The sequence below is a fragment of the Cicer arietinum genome, chromosome 8 (assembly GCF_000331145.2).
Source record: "Cicer arietinum cultivar CDC Frontier isolate Library 1 chromosome 8, Cicar.CDCFrontier_v2.0, whole genome shotgun sequence".
Lineage (NCBI taxonomy): Eukaryota > Viridiplantae > Streptophyta > Magnoliopsida > Fabales > Fabaceae > Cicer > Cicer arietinum.
The window spans coordinates 26,042,565-26,067,251 of NC_021167.2; the positions used below are offsets into that span (position 1 = coordinate 26,042,565).

Here is a 24,687-nt window from a genome sequence, read left to right on the forward strand (position 1 = left end):
TCAAATCATTAAAATAAAATGTCTCGAATCAAACTAGTTGAAACAGTCTGAATCTTCTTCAGCCAAATTGTCAAAAAAGTTTAATCAATCTTGATTTGTACAAGACACCAGGAAGATATCCAGAATGATCAAAACTGAATCTCCAGATTGATCATCAATCTCCAGAAAGTTCAAACTGAAAAAACTAGATTGATAATCAATATTCGTTTCTACAGAATTTCAGCATTGATCTCCTTATTTCTGCAGAAGTTTATAATCATTCACCAAACTGTTTTGGATAGAATCAAGGCTCCATACGAAGCTGTAACATCAATGATTAAATGACAAGTTTCAAAGATCATTAAACTCAAAGGCAAACTGATCAAAGAAGTCTGTAACAACATCAGTCAAAACAGATTCAAAATATTCAAAGGCTGGAATATTTTTAATCATATATATTGGTTTTGGTCAAACTGACAAGAGCACTACCAACAACTCTTTTGAACATTACTAAATGCTCCAAAACGCCTATAAAATAAAGGCCAATATCCAGGAAAAAGGCAGAAGTTCAAGTGTTATCAAAGTCTCATAAATCATTTACATTCACATGCTTGAAATTCTCATTTTCACAAAAAAGAATTTGTTCTGAACTTTTATATCACAATGTGCTATTACTACTAAATTCTTTGTAAAGAATTGAATCTCAAACAAGAGTTGAGACATCTCAGATTCTATCAAAACAATCTCATCATTATTGCAAAACTCAAACTATAAGAGTTTAAGTATAGTTTGAATAGATTGTAACGGATCCTATCAAGATCGATAGGTGATTAATTTACTTTATGGGTGGAAAGAAATAGAGCTTGTAACAGATCAAGATTGATATAAGCTAGGTGCTGTAAAACCAATATTTTGTTTTGAACACTTAGTGGAAAATCTCACAGTTGTGAGGACTAGACGAATCCCGAGTTGGGTGAACTAGGATATATCTTTGTGTGGTATTCCTTCTTTTATCTCTCTATTTATTAAGCTTAATTGATTAACTGAGATAAAACATTAACTGAATTTATGTTTTTAAGCTAACCAAGAATGTTCTCCGTTTTCTTAACCAAGATCATTCTTGAGTTAAATCTTGAGGTTTCTTTAGAAATTTTTAAATAGGTACATTTACAATTCAAACCCCTCCCTCCATGTAAATCGACATTGTTACTTCACTAATGATCATCACTCGTTTTTATTCACTGTCAGTGTAAAATTAGTTTACACTAAATGCGCATCATCATTTTTCTCTTATTTATATTAAAATATCCATCTATATATGTAAAGTTTTTTTTGTTGTGACTAAATCTATATATGTAAGTTAATGATGTCATTTCATAATAAAAGGCCAATGGTATATATTTTTTATGTTTTATTTAAATATTAAGAAATTTTCATAGAGATATTAATATACTTACATGTATTTAGCCCTCCATGCACTTGTGCAGTCAGTATAATGGTGACCGTTCAATTAAAATCGAACGGTCCAAAATTTAATTTTCTTTTTTAAAAACTAACAAAATCTACTTTCATTCTAGACTCGTCGATCAAACAGTCACCAATGTGTTTCAAAGACTAGTCTGAATATTTACTTAGTTGTTTATCTAAATGACAAACAAATCAATCTAATACAACCATTCCTTTGAGCCATTAAAAAAATAGAAATAAAAAGATACAGAGGTTATATGATTCAAAACAATATGTAAAGCTTCATTTGAGGTTCTCCATCATCAACACTATATAGATGGGAAAACAAAAAATGTTAGTAAAATATACAGGCTAATTGACTTTACAGTATTGTGTACAAAATGGAATGCGTGCGCAAAAAAAAAAAAAATTATAAGTATTAACTTTGTTAGGATAAACAAATTAAGTACTATAACATGAGTGCTTATCTTATAAGTTTTTTTATAACATGAGTGTTTATCATATAAGTGTTTTTATATAAATTAAAGTTAAATAATTTTAATATAAGCTGTTTTCTTAAACTATCTTGAAGATAAAAATGGGTTGGAGGCGTAGTGTTAAAGTTAAAACAATAAAAATGACTGATGTGTACATGTATATGGATCCAGTTAAACACCACGATGAAGGACGGCATAAATATGGAGGGACAAATTTGAGAGTTATGAAAATATAATTTGAGTTAGTGAAAAAACTGAAAAGACACAAACTCATAAAGCTGAATAGCTACATATTTGTTTATGAGGCATGCATATAGAAGTTAAAAAGCTGATATTGCAACCATTGAACTAGTGCTTTGGCTTTTACATAGTATAATATTAATATATAAATAGATAATAGATGATGCAAATACATTAATGATCATGAGTACTAGTACATAGACAGATACTTCACGACTTGATGTGGTAATGCAAAATGGTATGTCTCACAAAACATTTGAAAGAACAAAAATGACATCATATTGAAAAGACTAAGATATCAAGATATATATATATATATATATATATTATATACACAATTCTAAATACCAAGATCTGTAAGAAAGATGGATCAGGAAAATCTCTATAATTCACTGTGATCCTACTCGGTTGAACAAGGAAAATCTCAATAAGACATTGATCTTACCGGTTACAATTGTGAAGGTTGGAAAGACAATAATAATCACAATGTGGAGTGCTTCCTTCACTTTCTATAATGCTCCTCAAGAAGTGTAAATTGTTGCTTGTACTATATCACTGATCAACCACACTGTGCAATAAGATAACACAGAATTACATACCAAATTCCCGCAGATGCAATAGTTTTAAACTCTTTTTTTTTTATGCCAAATAAACACAGACAGTTTAACAATCAATTGCTTTTCAAGAGTCACTTTAATTTATACAAGACTTAATTAACAAATATTGATATTCAGAAGGAGTTGAAATATTAATAGTATAAAAAATTAAACATTCTTGTAGAAGAATTTATTTATCGAATATGATAAAATATGTATGGATAATGGAGAATCTAGTTCTGTACACAAATTGGTTTAACAATAAATGCAAAAAAGAGAACCTCATAATGATGATAAAATAAGGTCAGCTGGTTATCTTTCTTAACATGCCTGGAGACAGTACAGATATATTGTCTAAGAACTTGTTTTTATATTTCTATCCAGCCTTCATTTTATACCATAGTACCATAACATATAATAGCTCTAAAATAGAAGAATACACAAATTAAATACATATTCGTAACTAATAATCAAAGATCATTGTTAAGATCATTGTTACAAATATTCAAACCGAAATAAGTTTTGGGAAGAACGACCAGAAAGACCAAAAACACACAGAGGGAGCAGTAATAAGTTGAGGACATATTCATGTTTTTACTTGAGATTCACTGCAGCCATCACAACAACTGCTAGTAAAAAACACAACACATCGAGGTTATGCATAGCATCTCGGGGCCGCTACAGCCCCAACACTGGTATTGACTAAATATTTACCCATTTTACAGATTGTCACGACAACATAAATTAATTATGAAACCTATCACAGAAGCCAGGAATGAAGTTTGAGCACACAATAAAGTATTAAAAATTGAATTAGAATAACAGAAGAAGTACCAAAGTCAGAACAAGAACTTAGATTGTACTAAATATTTAGCTTAGGAGATAAATTATTTAAAAACCATTGTAGAATAGAACCACCACATATCTTAAAAATAACTTAGTCTGAGATATGGATAGAATAGAGAAGACAATAAATTGCAACAATTCATTGAACTATATGTTCGTTCAAACCTCTTCATAAATCAGCTCTCTTACATTATCTATGGTCACTTTTCTACTCTCAATTTCAAACTCAAGTTGAAATGAGCTGAGTGGATGATTCAAGGTATTTAGAGCAAGCTCTGCCAAAGGAATATCTCCCTTGTACAACTGAAAAATCAGTTTCATTGCAATGAATCAAAACATACCCTTCTTTTTAGAGCCCTTCTATTTATATCAAAACTAGACCCTTCCTTACAATAGTAACTCTCATTTAATATCTTCCTCTTTCTCCCAGTGTACACACTTAATATCTTCCTCCCGCGATTCCTAACAATGCCTCCCCAAAACGCAATCTTGCATGTAAACTAAAAGATATCTTACAAGAGGCTTCATGTGCTGGTTGCTTCTGTAATTGAACCAAGAAGCATCCAGCAAATTCGCGACAAATTTGGAAGAAAAAGGGATAGTTATTCAGGAATAAAAAAAGTCACACACTATTGTTGTTACAAATATCACAATGAAACTAGCAATGTTTAACTTCTAATCAAAACAAACATAACAGTGAACCAAATCCACTAATCCTCTACTATAACTATGAAAAGAAAATAAAAATTAGATGATCATATTCAAATTCAAATAACAAATTGTAACTAGAAAGTATCTCATCTAGTTTTGCTTTAACATTAGATCTGTAACAACCATTTCTTGACGAAGTTTTACTGCCTTATCATTCTGGTTGTTTTCAAACAAACAACCAATGATGATTTTGTAAGTTACAGCATCAGGAATGCAACCGTTGTCTTCCATTTTTGATAGCAAGGATAATGCTTCATCAACTAAGTTCTCTTTACAAAGCCCATCAATCATAACAGTATACATCCTAACATCAAAACGATAGCCTTTCATCAGAAGATATTCAAAAACCTTTTGTGCATCTTTAAGTCTTCCACTTTTGCATAGTCCGCCAACTAGTATTGTGTATGTATAGATATTTAGCTTAACTCCCTGATCTTTGATTTTCGTCAATAATGCAATTGCCTTGTCAACATGATTGTTTTTGCACAAAGCATCCAATATGGAATTGGAAGTGAACATGTCAGCAGGTTGACCTCTATTATGCATCTCATCTAAAAGATCCCAAACTTCAGAGATTCTCCCTGATTTGCAAAGTCCATTAATGAAGGAATTGTAAGTTATAGTATCAGGCGCCATATTTTTGAAATGCATTTCTTTAAAAAGATCCATGGCTTCATCCACCATTTTATTCTTACATAGTCCATTAATCATAATATTGTAGCTATGAACATCAGGAGTCACTCCCTTTCGGACCATGGTGTGGAATACATATTTGGCCTTGTTTACATCATCAAGTAAAAAATAACCATCCATTAAAGAATTATAAGTAACAACATCGAGTTTCGTATCTTCTTTTATCATCATAGCTAACACACTTTTAGCCTGTTTAACCTCTCCTTCCTTACAAAAACCATCGACCAATATATTAAAAGTATAAACATTTGGGTTGATATTTTTCAACATCATTTCATTTAACATACCAACTGCTTCTTTCAATCGACCCACAATGCAAAATCCATATATTAAAGTACTGTAAGTGACAACATCAGGAGAAATTTTCTTGACAATCATTTCAGAATATAAATCACATGCATCAATTACGAGTTTATCCTTGCACAGACTATAAATAATTGGGTTGTACATTACCACATTAGGCATAACCAGTAACCCTTCAATCTTTCTGAGCAATTGCATGGCAGCTCTTGTTTCACCTATTTTACATAATCCGTTGATCAAGGTCCCGTAACTAACTTGATTAAGGTGAAATCCGTTAGCTATAACATCATCATGAAAGTGCAATGCTTTCTTAGCATTACCATTAAGACAAAGACCTTTGATAAGTGTACTAATTGTTACGATATTAGGCTGATAACCTAGTTTGAGAATTTTTCCCAATACAGAAAATGCAAAATCGAGTTGACTGAGGTGGCAGAAACAATTAATCAAGATATTCAAAGTAACAATGCTAGGTTGAATTCCTCTGAATTCCATTTGTTGAGAAAATGAAATAGCAGTGTGGGAATGATTAATCTTAACAAGGGAAGTTAAAATTTTACCGAATTCGAAGATTGGTGGAGTAGGGTTGATATTGAGCATGCGATTGAATGAGAAAACAACATCATCAAGAACAACATTGTGATCTAATGGAGAATGAGTTTGAGAGTATAACAAAGGAATAATGAAATTAGGAATTGGAAGAAACAAATTGGGAGTGGGAAGAGAGTGAGAATACCTTAACCTTGAAATTGAAAATGACATTCTTCTTTTCTTTTCTTCGTTGCAACCAAACTATCGATTTTGTTTTTGTACAACTTTCCCTGTTTTCCTTCTAAATATTAAATTAAATAAACAAATTAAAATATTCTTCTAAATATTAAATATAAAATTGGTATTTTGAAATTTTTTGTATAGCAATAATGCTATCAACACCCCTCAAATTGCTACTCACACCTCCCAAAATTATATAAAAAAATGAAAATACTCAAAATGCCCTTTTATCAATGTTACACATTTATTAACCCATAACTCACATTCATCAATATTCAACCCATCGCATAACTCACATAAAAAAATCACCATACTTCATTGACCATAACTCATAATCATTAAAAACTTACATCACTCACTCATATCCTACAACACATCAGTTTGATGGGCTTTTAAAAACTAAGGTAAGGAGATCTTTTACAGCGCTCTTTGAAAGAGCGCTGTAATAGACTTTTAAAAAATAAGTTAAGGATGTCTTTTACAGTGCTCTTTCAAATAGCGTTGTAATAAACTTTTAAAAATTAAGTTAATGAGGTCTTTTACATGGCTCTTTGAAAGAGCGCTGTAATAGACTTTTAAAAACTAAGGAGGTTTTTTACGGCGCTCTTTCAATGAGCGTTGTAATAGAGTTTTATATATAACACTAAACCGCTTCAGTTTCCTCTTCATTTCGTAAATTTCACTACACTTCAGAGTCATCCTCCTCTTCATTGTCCTTCTCATTGTGAATCCTACTGTCCATACGAACCATATTGGCAACCATCTTCATCTTTGTTACTATCCCTACCAACTCTCATTCAAATATTATCTCTAAACCATAAACCCTAAACCGCTTCAGTTTCCTTTTCATTACGTAAATTTCATACGCTTGTTTCCTCCTCCTCCTCTTCATTCTCCTTCTCATTGCGAACCCTACGAACAATATTGTCTTGTTACTAACCCTCATTACGTAAACTTCATACGCTTGATGATGATTGATGAAGATGGTTGAAGAATACGATGATTGACGATGAATATGAAGATGAACAATATGTTGAATATAGAAAGAAGAGGAAGAAGATGAGTTATGAAGAAGATGAAATAAAGAAGATGAGTTATGAAGAAGATGAGAAGATGAGTTATGAAAAAGATGAGTTGTGAATAAGATGAAATAGAGGGAATGGTAATTTCGGTATTTTGATTTTTTTAAATATTTGAGGGGTGTGGGTAGTAATTTAGGGGGTGTTGGTAGCAATATTGTTTTTATAGTTTGTATTTACTACAACAAAAAGTTGTTTTATGGTATACAAAAGGACACAACTTCATGTTTTTATCGGTTTTATCCATGTTTTGTCTGATCTCATGACCAGGAATCAAATAGGGTACAAAACAATCAATTCATGTTTCTCCAATTTTCTCTCTTTTTCTACCACTCACAAGAAAACTATTTTTTTCGCTCAAACCAAGACATTGTGCAAAACTTCAACTTAATATATTCCAAGTTTTTGGCTACCTGTTTATGCTTTAATATTGTAATGGAATAATCATCTTTATAAAACATACATTGTTAAATAGTATAGAGAGATTCATAATTTTTATTCTTATTCATGAGAGTCTCACATTTGATGAGATATGATCTCATATACATCTCTCACCCTATAAGAAGATTTTGTAAATATGAGTTTGCCTCAATATAAAAATTTTGTAAATATGAGTTTGCCTCAATATAAAAATTTTGTAAATATGAGTTTGCCTCAATATAAAAATTTTGTAAATATGAGTTTGCCTCAATATAAAAATTTTGTAAATATGAGTTTGCCTCAATATAAAAATTTTGTAAATATGAGTTTGCCTCAATATAAAAATTTTGTAAATATGAGTTTGCCTCAATATAAAAATTTAACACATTAGCAAAGTTTATCTAAGATTTATTGGACTACTTGCTATGAGGCTACGTTCTAAATGTTTGGCCCTAGGTGTAAAATGAGCGTGTTAAGAGTTTCACATTAAATGAGATACGGCTTCGAGACACCCTTCGTCTTATAAGCCATTTTTATAAGAATGATTTAGACCCAATATAAAAAATATAGGATTAGATAAGATCATTGTTTGCATTCACAACAAACATTGATGACATATAGATGAGATGTTTTAAAATTTGCTTAAAAATGCAAGTCGAATGTTGTACAATGAAAATCATCAAATAGATACAAATACAGGACGATCAAGTCTTTAATATTAATATCACTCAAGGAAACATAGTTAAAGCAATATACACATTGTCACTACAATAATACAAGTTCAAGTGATCTACAAACATGAACTATTTTGTGATTAATTTGTGCCAATACTTTTGTGCATGAATGCCTTCTCATGACTGACAAATGACAGTCTTCCATGCTCTCTCCAACTCCTCCAAATGGAAAACAATAAGATATAACATCTTTTCTTGTAACATAGTTATTAAGGAATTACATATTTAAGAGGAAAAAAGACATATAGTTAAAGAGTATAAATGTAATATAATCTTCATTCCAGTTAGTTCCATCATAATACAAAAGAGTAAAAATCACTTGTCAAGAACCTCATTGACCAAAATGAATTATTACAAGAAATGATCAAAACATGAAGATGGCATGAACTCACTTTTTACCTTGATGAATGTCAGACTCTATAACATAGAGATCTTTGAACTATTTCATTGTGAATGAGAAAGCAACTCACCTAGTTTTATTTTTACAATAGACCTCTAACCATTACAATATATATCATAACATCTAAATGATAGCCTTTAATAATTAGATCCCAAAAAATCTTTTGTGCATCCTTAAGTCTTCCATTGGAATGCATTTCTTTAAAGAGAATCACAACTTCATTCACTATTTTAGCCTTACGAAATCCATTAATCATGATATTGTAATGAGCTTCCTCTTCATTTCGTAAATTTCACTACACTTCAGAGTCATCCTCCTCTTCATTGTCCTTCTCATTGTGAATCCTACTGTCCATACGAACCATATTGGCAACCATCTTCATCTTTGTTACTATCCCTACCAACTCTCATTCAAATATTATCTCTAAACCATAAACCCTAAACCGCTTCAGTTTCCTTTTCATTACGTAAATTTCATACGCTTGTTTCCTCCTCCTCCTCTTCATTCTCCTTCTCATTGCGAACCCTACGAACAATATTGTCTTGTTACTAACCCTCATTACGTAAACTTCATACGCTTGATGATGATTGATGAAGATGGTTGAAGAATACGATGATTGACGATGAATATGAAGATGAACAATATGTTGAATATAGAAAGAAGAGGAAGAAGATGAGTTATGAAGAAGATGAAATAAAGAAGATGAGTTATGAAGAAGATGAGAAGATGAGTTATGAAAAAGATGAGTTGTGAATAAGATGAAATAGAGGGAATGGTAATTTCGGTATTTTGATTTTTTTAAATATTTGAGGGGTGTGGGTAGTAATTTAGGGGGTGTTGGTAGCAATATTGTTTTTATAGTTTGTATTTACTACAACAAAAAGTTGTTTTATGGTATACAAAAGGACACAACTTCATGTTTTTATCGGTTTTATCCATGTTTTGTCTGATCTCATGACCAGGAATCAAATAGGGTACAAAACAATCAATTCATGTTTCTCCAATTTTCTCTCTTTTTCTACCACTCACAAGAAAACTATTTTTTTCGCTCAAACCAAGACATTGTGCAAAACTTCAACTTAATATATTCCAAGTTTTTGGCTACCTGTTTATGCTTTAATATTGTAATGGAATAATCATCTTTATAAAACATACATTGTTAAATAGTATAGAGAGATTCATAATTTTTATTCTTATTCATGAGAGTCTCACATTTGATGAGATATGATCTCATATACATCTCTCACCCTATAAGAAGATTTTGTAAATATGAGTTTGCCTCAATATAAAAATTTTGTAAATATGAGTTTGCCTCAATATAAAAATTTAACACATTAGCAAAGTTTATCTAAGATTTATTGGACTACTTGCTATGAGGCTACGTTCTAAATGTTTGGCCCTAGGTGTAAAATGAGCGTGTTAAGAGTTTCACATTAAATGAGATACGGCTTCGAGACACCCTTCGTCTTATAAGCCATTTTTATAAGAATGATTTAGACCCAATATAAAAAATATAGGATTAGATAAGATCATTGTTTGCATTCACAACAAACATTGATGACATATAGATGAGATGTTTTAAAATTTGCTTAAAAATGCAAGTCGAATGTTGTACAATGAAAATCATCAAATAGATACAAATACAGGACGATCAAGTCTTTAATATTAATATCACTCAAGGAAACATAGTTAAAGCAATATACACATTGTCACTACAATAATACAAGTTCAAGTGATCTACAAACATGAACTATTTTGTGATTAATTTGTGCCAATACTTTTGTGCATGAATGCCTTCTCATGACTGACAAATGACAGTCTTCCATGCTCTCTCCAACTCCTCCAAATGGAAAACAATAAGATATAACATCTTTTCTTGTAACATAGTTATTAAGGAATTACATATTTAAGAGGAAAAAAGACATATAGTTAAAGAGTATAAATGTAATATAATCTTCATTCCAGTTAGTTCCATCATAATACAAAAGAGTAAAAATCACTTGTCAAGAACCTCATTGACCAAAATGAATTATTACAAGAAATGATCAAAACATGAAGATGGCATGAACTCACTTTTTACCTTGATGAATGTCAGACTCTATAACATAGAGATCTTTGAACTATTTCATTGTGAATGAGAAAGCAACTCACCTAGTTTTATTTTTACAATAGACCTCTAACCATTACAATATATATCATAACATCTAAATGATAGCCTTTAATAATTAGATCCCAAAAAATCTTTTGTGCATCCTTAAGTCTTCCATTGGAATGCATTTCTTTAAAGAGAATCACAACTTCATTCACTATTTTAGCCTTACGAAATCCATTAATCATGATATTGTAATGAGCATGCAAATTAGGGAGACAACATCATCAACAACAACATTGTGATGAAATAATCGGGAATCAGATTGTAACACTCTGATTTTTAACAGTAAGAATGTAATCTTTTTTGAATAACTAACACTTATGGATGAAATATTCATAATCTTCCTTCAATTAAAAATTAGAGTAAAATATGTAATTGTAAAATTCTTTTTTAAAAACGACGATTAGAATTATTGTTGCATTATATAAAATGATTTTGATACAACTGACTTACTCACAACCCAACAATTCACGTTGACAAAAAATAGTCACAACTATTTTAGATAAAGAATTTTCATTGCAACAACAAAATTCCAAAAGGAGTAAAATAAATAAAACCTTAAGATAATCTTGAACTATAACCGAGGAAGACTGGATACTGAGGACCCACGAGTGGCATCAAGTCTCACAACTTCCGATCGCCAATCAAAATCATTGTTTTGCCACATCTTCGACGACGTTTCAATTATCACGCAACACAAAACTCTAAGAACCTGGGGCATAAGTTTGATCCTCGATAATAGTAGAGAGTCACAATCTAAAAACAACATATGTACTTATAAATATATCATCATATAACAAATATGACTCGTGTGACAAATCACCCTAATGGAATGCTTATATGTCACTACATATGATTTCGGAATTTCAACTATCATCGAGGGACGTAAATCATAAATGTACAGTCTCTCATAGACCAATACTATTTATCAAGGTGTAGTTTCTCACAAACTAGCACGACTCAATAATCCTTGTAACGATAAAGTGGGCCATCAACACCTGAGTCTATCATGTGGACCATCAACACTTGGAAACACTTACTATGAAATGCATGAGCATACTATGACATTTTCACATCAATTATTATATAAGTACAATTATTAAAAGACTTTATTTTTAATACTCATTAAACACTAACAATCCTTCATTATTTTTCCAAAGAGTATATTCATGACAATTTATCATCAACAAAATTCATAAAACATAGTAAACACATATGTTATCAACTATGAATACATAATCACGTCAAACACATAAATAATCATGTGCACATTTATCCGTCACTAGCACAAAGAACATGTATACAAACACACTTTGTATTCAAACATAATATATCTGATGATTTCACCGACACCTCTCTATTTCCTTATACCTTAAACCAATCAACTGACTTAATCAATACAAGTTTTTAAAACAACCCCCAAATAAACTATAAGTTTGGCTATTATCTAAATCAATTAGGGTTTGACTTTCTTTTAGGCTTTTTTTACCTAATTAGGTTCTCTAACTTCAAAAATATTTTGGTTTAAACACTTAGGCGAAAATGAATTTCAAATACTTTTCAAAACACTTATCTCATACTTTAAAATTTTTGTTTTTTTTTAAATTATTAAATTTCAACTCAAATCTTTGTCTTTATCAACTTATAATAAAATATTTTCTTAACATAAATTTTTATATAAAGATTTTCACAAATATTTTTCTCAAATAACACAAAAATTTTAACATGTCATCCTTTGACGTAAATGGACTAATTTCAAATTATCACACCGAAAACTCTTTCAAACTTTCAACGCTTTAAAAATTTTTAAGATTAAGACATTTCCAAAATTCTCACCTAAATTACCTTTGAAAAGTTATTTTGACATAACCTAAATAAATTAGAATTTTATTTTTTTGAAATCACAAATTATTTAAATATTTTAGTCTTTACCAATTTCTAAAATATTTCTAAGATGTTTTCCACTTTATTCACTAAAGATTTATTACTAAAATTCTTTTAAGGATTGACAATCACAACACATTTTCAACACTCAAATATTTTTTGAGATGAATCAACTACACACTTGTTTTAAAATACTAACTTGTCATAGTTATATCTAACATTTTTTCTCTAAAATAGTATGACTTTCTTTTTGTCTTTTCTTTCCTTATATTTTTTTTCTCACATAACTTCAAAAGTCTTCAACTTTTTCTTACTACACCAACCCTTGTAAAAAAAATTCAAAGTTCTAACCTCAATATTTTTGTTAACATTTTCAAAATCCTAAAATCTTCAACAACACTTTAAACAAAAAATTTTTAGATTTTCAACCCTTTTTAAATCCAATACCACATCCTATTTGTACAAAAGAAAATTTTAAAATTCCAAACCTTAATTAATATGTTTTGCATTCTGTCATTTGTGATGTGGAAAGGAAAATTTTCTCTTTAAAAATTTATTTCATCCTTAGTTCTAAAATACATTTTATAACCTCTTCAACAATAAAAATTACAAAAATTTAAAGATCAAATTTATTAACATAAATTCATTTTTTGAGTAAAAATTTAAAGTGTTTTAAATTTTATTTTTTCTTTAGATCTACTAACACAGGTCATGGATCTATTATGTTTGTGAAGTAAAAATCATCTTAGTATAAAATTATTTTTGGTAAAAACTCCAAAATATTTTAAAATAAAATTTTCTTTTAGATCATTTAAAACAACATTTACTAAAGAAAAAAAATATCATTCAACATGGCTTATTTTAAAAAAAAAAACATAAATGTTCAAAATCAAATTTATCATAGTTCGCACATACAAAAATTGAGGTGTTTCGTTTTGTTTCTTACAAAGTCTCACTACATAGTAAGAAAGTATCTAGATATTTTCACTAATATTTTGGTAAAATATTTAGATATTACGTGATTTTGTGTCACATTATCTTGTTCAGTCTTCAAGTTCGTTCTTAAACGAATCTCATAACGCTCAAAGATAAAAAAAAAAAAAAAAAAAAAAAAAAAAAAAAAAAAAAGGGAGGAAAAAAAAAAAAAAAAAAAAAAAAAAAAAAAAAAAAAAAAAAAAAAAAAAAAAATTGGTAGCAAAAAATGATATATTAAATCTACTAATTAAAACTTTTCAAAATTTCACAAATAAATATTTATCCAACAAAACTTTGTTCCTTAGCTTAAAAAAAGGTAATGAGATTAAACTCTCATTACAGTCGATATATAAAGCTCCCATTTAATTTTTGGTGGCATTCAGAGTCCGTTAGAGTATATAAAGCTCTCATTTATCTTGTCTGTTTTCTTAAAAGTTAGTAGAAAATTATTTTTGAAATTTCAACAATTTCAAGACATTCACATAGTCATTTAACATCAAAGAAAATATTTAAATAATTTTTTATAAATCAATTTACAAGTCAGACACAATTACAACAAATTTTACAAAAAAAACATACAATATAAACGGTAAACAGACGAAAAAAATAAACAACATTAAGTAAAAATAGACAATAAATCTTAATGATTACTATAAATAAATTACAAGTCTTACAAAGGTTGAGAGTAAACTCGAAGAACGAAAATTGGGTTTGGAAGAAACAAGTTCGGAGTAGCAAGAGAGAAAGCATACATTATACTTGATGATGCCATTGTCTTTGATGGGATTACAATTACAATGGATTGTGTGTTTGTGTTGCAATGAAACATATGCGTAAAAATACGATTTTAGTATTTTAAGTTTAGTTTAATTTTTGCTTAGGTCCGTTGAATTTTTTTTCTTTTTATTTGGTCATTTAACTTATATTTATTTACATGTTTTTAAGATATCTTACATTATGTACGTAGTGTTTTAAGTTTGAAATTTTTTTCAGAATTATTATCGTAAAATGTTAAGATTTAATCAAAACATCATAACAAGTCGAATGTCCAAATTATTTTTCATGTGAAGGAAGTTAAATATATTGATTACATAAATATAATTTTATTATCTTGTTTTTAAGGCTATACAAATGTTTAAATTATTGTAAAAAAAATCAAGAAATATATATTATTTATAAGATTTGATGAATGTTCTCTGCATGATTAATATGAGAGATATATTCTTGTAATATTTGGTAGAGTTTCAAATGATCAAAAAATATCAATTGAATTAATTATTGTCGAAATTGAGATATATAATTAACGGTACAGATAAAATATAAGTTAAAAATCAAGTCAAGATAAAATAAACTTAAATGATCAAAGTGAAAAATGAGTTAAACTTAAATTTCTATAGGCGTAATTTTGCCAAATATTTATACAGTAGAATTTTATTTTATTTAAAATTAAAAAAAAAACCTTTTCATAAATATAATTCATATATTTTGTCGAAAAAATATAATTCAAATATTTTTTAACAATTTGCTTCCAAGGAAAATGACACATAGTAATACAAAGTTCATCCTAAAGATAAATATAGTTTTTGTTAAGATCATGCTCTTATAAAATTACTTTAGATTTTTTCACAAACAAAGAAGTCCTTTCAGCATTATCAACTAAACGATTCAGAACACTCTTTAAAAATATAAATTAAAGACATTTTTTATTTTTAACCATAACTTAATCAGTATTCATTTTATGAATTGAATTTTGATGATATTATTTTTTTATCAAAATGACGTCAATAAGTATTTATCTTAACCATTAAAATCAGAAAAATTGTTAAGTTATATCTCGTTACGATTTTGATTTATTTTTTTAAGCTCTGGTGCACAATATCTACCATTGCTACAATAAACAACATAGCTACACAGCAAGTTTAACATAATTAGATATCAATTTTGACCAAAAAAAAAAAACAATTTTGACAATATTTAATTTTGAATCGGACCGTAAATAAAATTACAATAAATAAATAAAAGTTATTATCGTTGGTGGATATAACTTATAAGTTATACGGAATGTTACTAAGCCTTGTTTGCCTGTTAAATTAAATCACTCGTATCGCCGGAGCTTCTCATAATCTGAAACACACTTTCGCATCCTATCTCCGACTCCACTCTCTCCTGCAGGTATCAACGCCGCTAGGGTTTCTCTCTTCCCTATTTCTATATTTTCTTTTAATTAATCGTTTATTTATTTTCAATTATCTAGATCGTGTGATCGGAATCGTGTTTTAGCTCTATCGGATGTTAATTTCATCATTTATTTATTTTAATCGAATTTGATTTGGATAAAATGTGATTTAGATCTGAATATTTGTCGATTATAATCTGGTTGTAAATATTTTCATACGTCTTTTTATTCAATTTGAAAAAGTGTTTTGGTGATTGAATGAATATAATTTGTTTTTATATTTAGGTTTTATTTTCGTTCTCCATTCTATCTGTCTCGCCTTCTTTGCAGATCCTTTCTCAATTCTCTCTCTCTTTTGTATAAATAGACGATTTCACTCGATCTGTTGAAATTTCAACCTAGATCTGTTTATTTGCTTTCGATTCTGTTACGTAATTTCGAACAATCCTAGCACGATTTTTTTGTTTGAAGGTTTTTAATCCGAAATTTTGTGAAGGTCGCGTGTAAAATTTAAACCATTTGCTTTGTCTTGATTATTCGTTGGGATTTTTTTTGTTGGTTCATAGATTCCACACTATAGTATGATTATATATCTAATCTATGTATTGAGCATGTTTTGCTCGTAATTATTAAATTAATTCAAACATCACAATCATGTAAAGTGAATAGATATTTGAAATTTGAATAGTATTTTATTTGGATAAAGTTAATATTTGTTTATTTATGTAGATTTTATTGAATCTTATGTCTATTATTTGTTGATCCTTTATTGTCTTTGATCTAGGATGAGTTTTCATTTTACAACATTGGAAGTAACAAATTAATAAAGATTTTAGTTTAGTTTTGTTTAATATGGTTTTGGTTACTTTCATTTGTGAACGGTTGCTTGAAAATAAATGTTTGAAATTTGGTGGATATGTTAATAGTAGGAATATGCCTTCTTAGAATGGAATGATTTATCAAGAAATGGTCCATGGTGTTGCAATGATAATATTTATGAAGATTGTAATGAACCTTATGTCTATGATTTGTTGATACTTCATTGTCTTTAATCTAGGATGATTTTTCCTTTCACAACATTGGAAGTAGCAAATTAAAGGATATTTTAATTCACTTCTGGTTAATATTGTTTTGGTTACTTTCATTTGGAAATGGTTGCTTGAAACTAACTGTTTGTATTATGGATATGTTAATAGCAGAAATATGCCTTCTCAGAAGGTTGAAACGGGTCATCAAGACACGGTCCACGATGTCGCGATGGATTACTATGGAAAGAGGCTGGCCACGGCTTCTTCGGATCACACAATTAAGATAATTGGGGTGAGCAACTCAGCCTCTCAGCCTCTAGCAACTCTGACCGGTCACGAAGGACCTGTTTGGGAGGTGGCATGGGCTCACCCTAAGTTTGGTTCACTGCTTGCTTCGTGTTCTTATGATGGGCGTGTCATTCTATGGAAGGAGGGTAACCAAAACGAATGGGTTCAAGCTCATGTCTTTGATGATCACAAGTCATCTGTGAATTCAGTTGCTTGGGCGCCTCACGAGTTGGGTCTCTGTTTGGCTTGTGCTTCGTCTGATGGGAATATATCTATATTCACTGCAAGAGCAGATGGTGGATGGGACACCTCAAGGATTGATCAAGCTCACCCAGTTGGTGTCACCTCAGTGTCTTGGGCTCCTTCAATGGCACCGGGCGCCCTTGTTGGTTCAGGTTTACTTGATCCTGTGCAGAAGCTTTGCTCTGGTGGTTGTGATAATACTGTGAAGGTGTGGAAGCTCAACAACGGACACTGGAAAATGGACTGCTTCCCTGCACTTCAGATGCATACAGATTGGGTTCGAGATGTTGCTTGGGCACCGAATTTGGGACTTCCTAAATCTACCATTGCTAGTGCATCACAGGATGGTAAAGTCATCATATGGACTGTAGGCAAAGAAGGGGATCATTGGGATGGCAAGGTTTTGAATGATTTCAAGACACCTGTTTGGAGGGTTTCATGGTCATTGACAGGAAATATACTGGCTGTAGCTGATGGAAACAACAATGTGACATTATGGAAAGAAGCAGTAGATGGGGAGTGGCAACAGGTGACAACAGTGGAGCCATAGAATCTGATTGTTCAGGTCGTGTACGTTAATTTTGAAACTGTTGTTAAAATTTTCATTTTAAATTTAATTGACGTTTTGTTACTTTATGCACATTATACAGTTGATTAGCTGTGCTTCTTAATGCATTAGTTCCTTGAGTTTGAAGATTGTGATCCTTTGAACATTCCCTGTTTGCAAGAATGAAATTGAATAGTTTTAGCTGTTTTCCTTTTATAGTTTAGAAGTAGAAGGCTATTTGACATTTCATTCAAATTTTGAATCTCTATCTATACTGGGTGTTGCATAACTGCCAAAGGCTGTTATCTATGTAAGTGGCTGTAGGATTCATATTACTGCCAAAGGCAGGGTCTTCTTTGCTTTTCTCTTTGCCTTGAAAGAAACTTCATATTTTTACCGATTGTTAGACGTTGCAACATGATCAATCACCGGGAACAATGTTGTGTAGCCGATTTAACATATAAATGAATTAAATATTTGTTGATGTATTTTAGTGAATGGATTGATTTAAGTCCAAAAAAATATTCCTCTTGATTAGTTGATTACACCAAGAAAGGATTATGTCATGAGATCCATTTCAAAGAGTGGAAGTGGAAGTTGAACATATTCTACCTAAGTTTGCATGAAAAAGTAAAGATAAAAGTATTGTAGATAAACGTGAAGATCAACCATTGGATTAATAGGTTGTATTATTGACTAGATGTGTCTGCATTGAACTATACAAGTCCTATTTTATAGTGAAAATAAACGATCAGCCTTGTTTGCCTTGCCCTCACTAGCTAGGATGTGGTTAACAAGTGTAGCAACTAGTCATCAATTGACTAGCATCAACTGACCCATTAATGGTTGTTTGCCTAGAATATCATGTAGTAGATAAACAAATGAGTAAATGCCTAAATTAGTCTTTGAAATTTTAATGTTGTGTCAATCTAGTCCCCTACATTATTAATATTTTAAAATGATTTTTGAAATTGCATAATGTAAATTAAGTTTGTTCTTGTGTCTCGAACTGTCATCAAATGTATCCCTAACATTATTTACTCAGCTTCAAATTAGTTCATAATATTGTTGACTTAATGTCAGAGATATTTACTCAAACAAATTGGATGTACAAGTGCAATGCAGAACTTAATGCTTATAATCCAAATCCTCCAAGGCAATGACTTCAACAAGGTTTGAGACATTGCAATATATTTTATAGTCATTGCAATGTTACCCATGAAATAGTCATTGCAATATTACTCCAATTTCCATGATTGGGAAGTTTGTAGAAGAGAAGAATAAATGTCATGGAAGAATAAATGTCATGATTGTGTGTGTGTAGAATCTCATTATTTTAAATTTTTATTCATCGCTTTATGTATAGAACTAAATTGTAATACAATGACATATTTCTATATCATATCTTAATAATATAATTCTAAATCATATTCATAAAATAAAGAACAAATCATAAACATATTTTAAATAGAAATATAAATTATACATCTTAATTATTCTAAATCTTAAATATATTTAAGTCTAAACCTTAATATAAATATAAATCTTAATAAAATATTATCAAGATATTTAGATATATTATTCTCAACAATGTGTTACATTTTTCGTCGGGTTTCATTTACCTTTTTAGTTTAACCTAATTTTTGTTACTCTTTTTCAATGTTAGACTTTGGCTCAAATTTATTTAAGGCATGTATTTCTCTTTTTTTTTTCAGCAAGGGATTTGATTTATTTCCCCTTGTTTTCTTTTTAGTTTTAAAAAATCTAATAGTGAGACTTACATACATTAAATGTAAAAAAAAAAAAGGATCTCAAAATGAAACCTTCACTCCAACATATCAAATGTCTACGTAACTATTATTTGAGCGGTACTTTGAAAATTTATTTTTTTTACTTTTTCTTATTAATTAATGAAGTTTTTGAGTTGATGGTAAATGATTATTGATTTTTTTTATGCAAAAAAAAAGTAAAGGACAAAAGCAAGTAAACTAACTCTTTAGAGTGGCATGTTGCATATGAGAGAATAAGATGACTATGTGTGGGAGGACACACATGTAAATGATTATTGAGACTTTAGCATTGTAATTTTTCATTAAACAACGATCTTCATGTTAATAAAAGAAACATTTATATATATTTTTTAGACAATATTAGATGTAATAATGTTATTAATTTATTCAACAGAAACAAAACAGGACATTTTGTTTAAATTTATTTATTTATTTTTAAAACGTAAACAATGAAATGGTCCAAACTCCAAATGAAAAATTGGTAGGAAAAAAAAGGTAAACAATGAAACTTGTGCAAAGACAAAAGGGAAGATACGGACATCAAAACCAAAATCATTAGTTTGGTTGCAATCAACAACAACAAAATCATGTGATAAAGAGTCAAGAATCTATGCTTCTGATTAATTGTTTGATGAAATGTAAAGAATATTTCTTTCATTGTCAGAGTCATCAGTTTACATCACGTTCGCAAAATTGGATGAGCTCTATTATTTGTTTGGATAGTGTTTCCGCAAATGTCTGATATGTTTGCAACTAAAACATTGTTGTTTTATGTTCTTCGATTTAGCACTCATCTTGTCATAATCTGTTTTACCTTTGTTCTTCCCACGATCTTGATATTCTTTTACATAAAAATTATTTGAAGATACTTCTTATGCATTGTGTATCTTTTTGAGAGTGAGGCTGAAGTGCAAGAGTAATATCATTCAATTTGATATAGTCTTTTCTATATGTAAGAGTTGTCACTAGGTGGTGGAATGAACCTAGTAACGAGCATAATAAAATAGTAGCCTTAATTTCATAATCGACTGTCACCCCAAACCTCATTGAATCAACGTTGAAGGTATTAATATGTTGTTGTAAAACTTTGAATTTATTGTTTTGTTCTAACTTTCATGAAACATTCCAAAAACTCTATTCAATTCGTTCACAAGAAAAAATAGCGAGTTGTTGGCTCCACTTTTTGTGTGGCCAAATCAAACTATAGGGCCTGTTGTTGTGAGATAATACCATTTTGCATTACCACGACAAGTCATGAATTATTTATTTGTAAAATAGTACTCATCATTAATGTATTTGAATCATCTATTTATATTATATTATGTAAAATCCAAAGCACTAGTTCAATGGTTGCCATATCAGCTTTTAGACCTCTATATGTATACCTCAAACAAAATAAAGGACATGGCAAGAAGACATAGATTTGCATATGGAAAGTAACATCCTATTGTCACTATATAGTGTTGATGATGGAGACACTCAAAGGAAACTTTAGATATTGTTTTGAATCATATAACCATCCTATTTTTTTATTTCTATTTTTCTTATGTTTCAAATGAAGGATTGAATTAGATTAGATTTGTTTGTCATGTAGATAAACAAACGAGTAAATATTTAAATTAGTCTTTCAAATTATAAAGTTGTATCAATATAATCTCCTACATTATTAATATTCAAAAATTTGACTCATTTTATTGATATGTTATCAAATGTTTCCTTTACATTATTTACTCAATTTCAAATCAATTTCTAATATTATGAACTTAATGTCGTTGTAGTATCTACAAATATAAATTTAATTAAAAAAATCAAATTTGAGGGATCATTTGAAAACATCGATAATGTGCATGACTAATTGGGGTAATTGGTACATAAACTTTAGCTCCCCAAAATGAATAATCTATTTTAGATCGGACTTTATTATAGATGAAATTTAACTTAATATTTTCAATTTTGCTACCCACACCCTCCACTTGGCTACACGCACCCCATAAATTTTTCATATAATTAAAATATCCAAAATACCCCTTCACTATCTACCTCATTCTTAAACCCTTTTTTTTTTCATCTTTCTTTCTTCATCATCATCATCCACCTCATAATATTTCACATCCATATCACAAATTCATAACTCACACCTCATAATTCATACTCATTCATAACTCACACACCTTACTCATAACTGACACATCATAACTCTCATCTTCATATTGTGGTTAAAATCACCAACAAGGTACGTTTATCTACTTTGAGTTCATTTTTTTCCGTTCAAAATATGAGAAACTGACATGATATGAGTTCACTTACGTTGTACGCAAGCTTAAATCACATATGCGTACGCGATATGTGTTCACGTACGTAATGAAATTTAAGAAATCACAGACGGTATACAAATACAGTTCACGTACACATATGTGAATTGAGTTCACATATAATCTGTAATTTAAGGAATTATAGACATTACGTGAATACAGTTCACGTAAATGTATGTAAACTTAGCTCACGTATATGTAAAATTTTATAGTGAGCAGGGGCAATACTTATGTGAACTGAGAATATGTATATCTACGTGATCTGAGTTCACTTAATTTGCGTAAATTTAGTTCATGTAAGGTACGTTAACTCATATCACGTAAACAATATTTTTAAATTTTTGATATGTTCTTATTGGATGCAAATAAATAGAACATAGGAAAGACAATAGTGACAAAATGTATGATGGTTTAGAACCTGATTTTGATGCAATGGATGATGGCATTGAACCTCACATTGACGACGCAATGAATGATGGTGTTGAACCTGGTATGGTGGATTTGAATGATGTGTTTATCACCATCATGATGTTTCATACACGAGATGGATTATTGATGGACTAGAAATGTTGGAAAGGAAAATGGAATTGTCGTTGTTATATTTAGATCTGAAACCGCCACAACACGACCAGGAACAAAAACAAAATTAATTCTTGGTTGTGATAGAGGTGGAAAATATAGACCTTGGAAGAATTATAAATTTATGAGGAGTACTTGGACTAAAAAATATGAATGTCCATTTAGATTGAGAGGATCAAATGCTGGTGAAGGAGGTATTTGCATGTAGCATGTGGTCTCCATAACCACGAGTTGACCAAAAATTGACCAGTCATTATCTTTTAAGTTGATTGTTCCATGAAGAGAAATATATACTTGGTGATACGACGAAGAACATGATCAAACCAAAAAACATATTGATGATATTAAATGATCATAATATTGAAAGTCTAACGACAATCAAAGAGATTAATAAAAAGAGTAAGAGAAGAATAAAAGTTAAAGAGAAGTAATAAAATAAAATAAAATAAAATAAAATAAATAATAAAGGTTGCAAAAAGTCAATCTAAATTTTATTAAGTTATACTTCTTTTCTTACCATCTAATTTTTTAATTCCGTTGAATTTCTTAATAGTTTATTTTCTATTATAACCTCTTTAATATTTATTTTTATAATTACTATTAATTTATCACAAATATATTGTAATATTTATTTACTTAAAAGGTTTTGTTGTGGAATAAATATTTAATTTCGTCTCTAACTTTGTTAACTTGTACCAATTTAGTCTCTCATTTCGTTAAAATTCTAAAATAGTTTGAAAAAAATTTCACCGTTAATCAAGTTAGTCCCTCCGTCAATATCAGTTAACTAACAGTGTTGAAGACTGATAAGCACGAGCATTAACTACCACATAAGCAAATCCTAGGGACCTATTTGATACTTTTTGATGTTGGAACGTTGTCATGTTTTCTCAATAATTTTGGGGACTAAATTGCAATAAATTATGTTTTTAAACAACACATTGTTGAAAAGTCTTCTTCCCCAATTTTCTTTCCTTCTATTGATGTATTTTTCCAGTTTTGTTATTTTTTCAATAAATTCTACCATATTTGTGAAAATGATATGAATAGAATGAGTGGTGACTCTCAATTTACTTCATTTATATAGGAGAAAAGCTAGAGCTGCCAAAATCGATTACCCCGAATAGGCCAGCCCGCCCAACCCGCTAAAACACGTGACTTGAGTCTAATAATTTCATCCCGAATTTTTCCATGACTTTTTAGCCTTGTCCGAATAAACCCGTTACCCATTTGGGTTAGCCCGTATGGGTACCGGGTAGTCCGCTACCCGCATAACTATTTTTTTAAAATAAAAATAGTAAAATTGTAGTTGGTTATATATATATATATATATATATATATATATATATATTGTGTCTTGTGAGAGAATTTTTTTTTTTTTTTTTTAATGGGCCAGCCTGCTAAAACACAGGGTTTGGGCCAAATAATTTCAGCTCGAATTTTTCCGAGGCTTTTTAGCCCGATCCATATAAACACGTTACCCTATATATATATTATGTTTTGTGATAGAATATTATCTTTAGTTTGTTATATATTTTTAACAATCAATTTCTTTATTTTCCTAAGTGGACAATCATCCAACATTTTAGAAAATGTGAACATTATTCAATGAGTCTAAAAACACTTATTTTAAAGTCACATTAGAGCAATTTATATGAATTTGGTTTGAGTTTGAATTTTGCTGGACAAATCTAAATTCATTTGTGCTATGCTAAACAATATCTCTAATTTTTGGATAATTTAAACTTATTTTAATTTGTATGTTGTTTTGAAACTTTTGAATTAAGTTTGTGTTAATTGAAAAATTCAAACTTAGTTTGTGTATAGAGTAAACTATATTTTTTTTAAATGTGCATTCAAATTGATTCATACTTAATGCATAAGTAGTATATCATAATTCTTTTTTAAATGACCATCAGAAATTTTTCAAGTTAAAAGAGTCGCAAATAAATTAAAAATATAACGAGTCAAAAAAATATATAAAAGATAAATTTGCAG

At 29.6% G+C, this 24,687-nt stretch overlaps 2 protein-coding genes across 4 annotated transcripts; one reads left to right on the forward strand and one right to left on the reverse strand.

Annotated features, from left to right (window-relative positions):
* Positions 1–4,208: 4,208 nt before the first annotated feature.
* Positions 4,209–6,128, reverse strand: LOC101515630 (uncharacterized). Of its 2 annotated transcripts, XM_004512674.4 has the most exons (2): positions 6,048–6,124; positions 4,209–5,955 (listed from the first exon to the last, which is right to left on the reverse strand). In XM_004512674.4, exon 2 carries the CDS (start codon positions 5,909–5,911, stop codon positions 4,406–4,408), a length of 1,506 nt encoding a protein of 501 aa, XP_004512731.1. In that variant the 5' UTR covers positions 5,912–5,955; positions 6,048–6,124; the 3' UTR covers positions 4,209–4,405. The 2 variants fall into 2 exon arrangements, with proteins under 2 accessions (XP_004512731.1, XP_027193324.1); XM_027337523.2 differs by having other exon boundaries at positions 4,209–6,128.
* A 9,609-nt stretch (positions 6,129–15,737) lies between these two features.
* On the forward strand, positions 15,738–18,155 carry LOC101515078 (protein transport protein SEC13 homolog B). 2 transcript variants are annotated; one of them, XM_004512671.4, is made up of 2 exons: positions 15,738–15,898; positions 17,102–18,155. In XM_004512671.4, exon 2 carries the CDS (start codon positions 17,106–17,108, stop codon positions 18,009–18,011), a length of 906 nt encoding a protein of 301 aa, XP_004512728.1. In that variant the 5' UTR covers positions 15,738–15,898; positions 17,102–17,105; the 3' UTR covers positions 18,012–18,155. The 2 variants fall into 2 exon arrangements, with proteins under 2 accessions (XP_004512728.1, XP_004512729.1); XM_004512672.4 differs by having other exon boundaries at positions 15,753–15,898; positions 17,099–18,155.
* The last annotated feature ends 6,532 nt before the right edge of the window (positions 18,156–24,687 follow it).

Coding starts and splice junctions, on each gene's coding strand:
- LOC101515078 (XM_004512671.4), top strand. CDS start 17,106: ATGCCTTCTCAGAAGGTTGAAACGGGTCATCAAGACACGGTCCACGAT.
- LOC101515630 (XM_027337523.2), bottom strand. CDS start 6,073: ATGTCATTTTCAATTTCAAGGTTAAGGTATTCTCACTCTCTTCCCACT.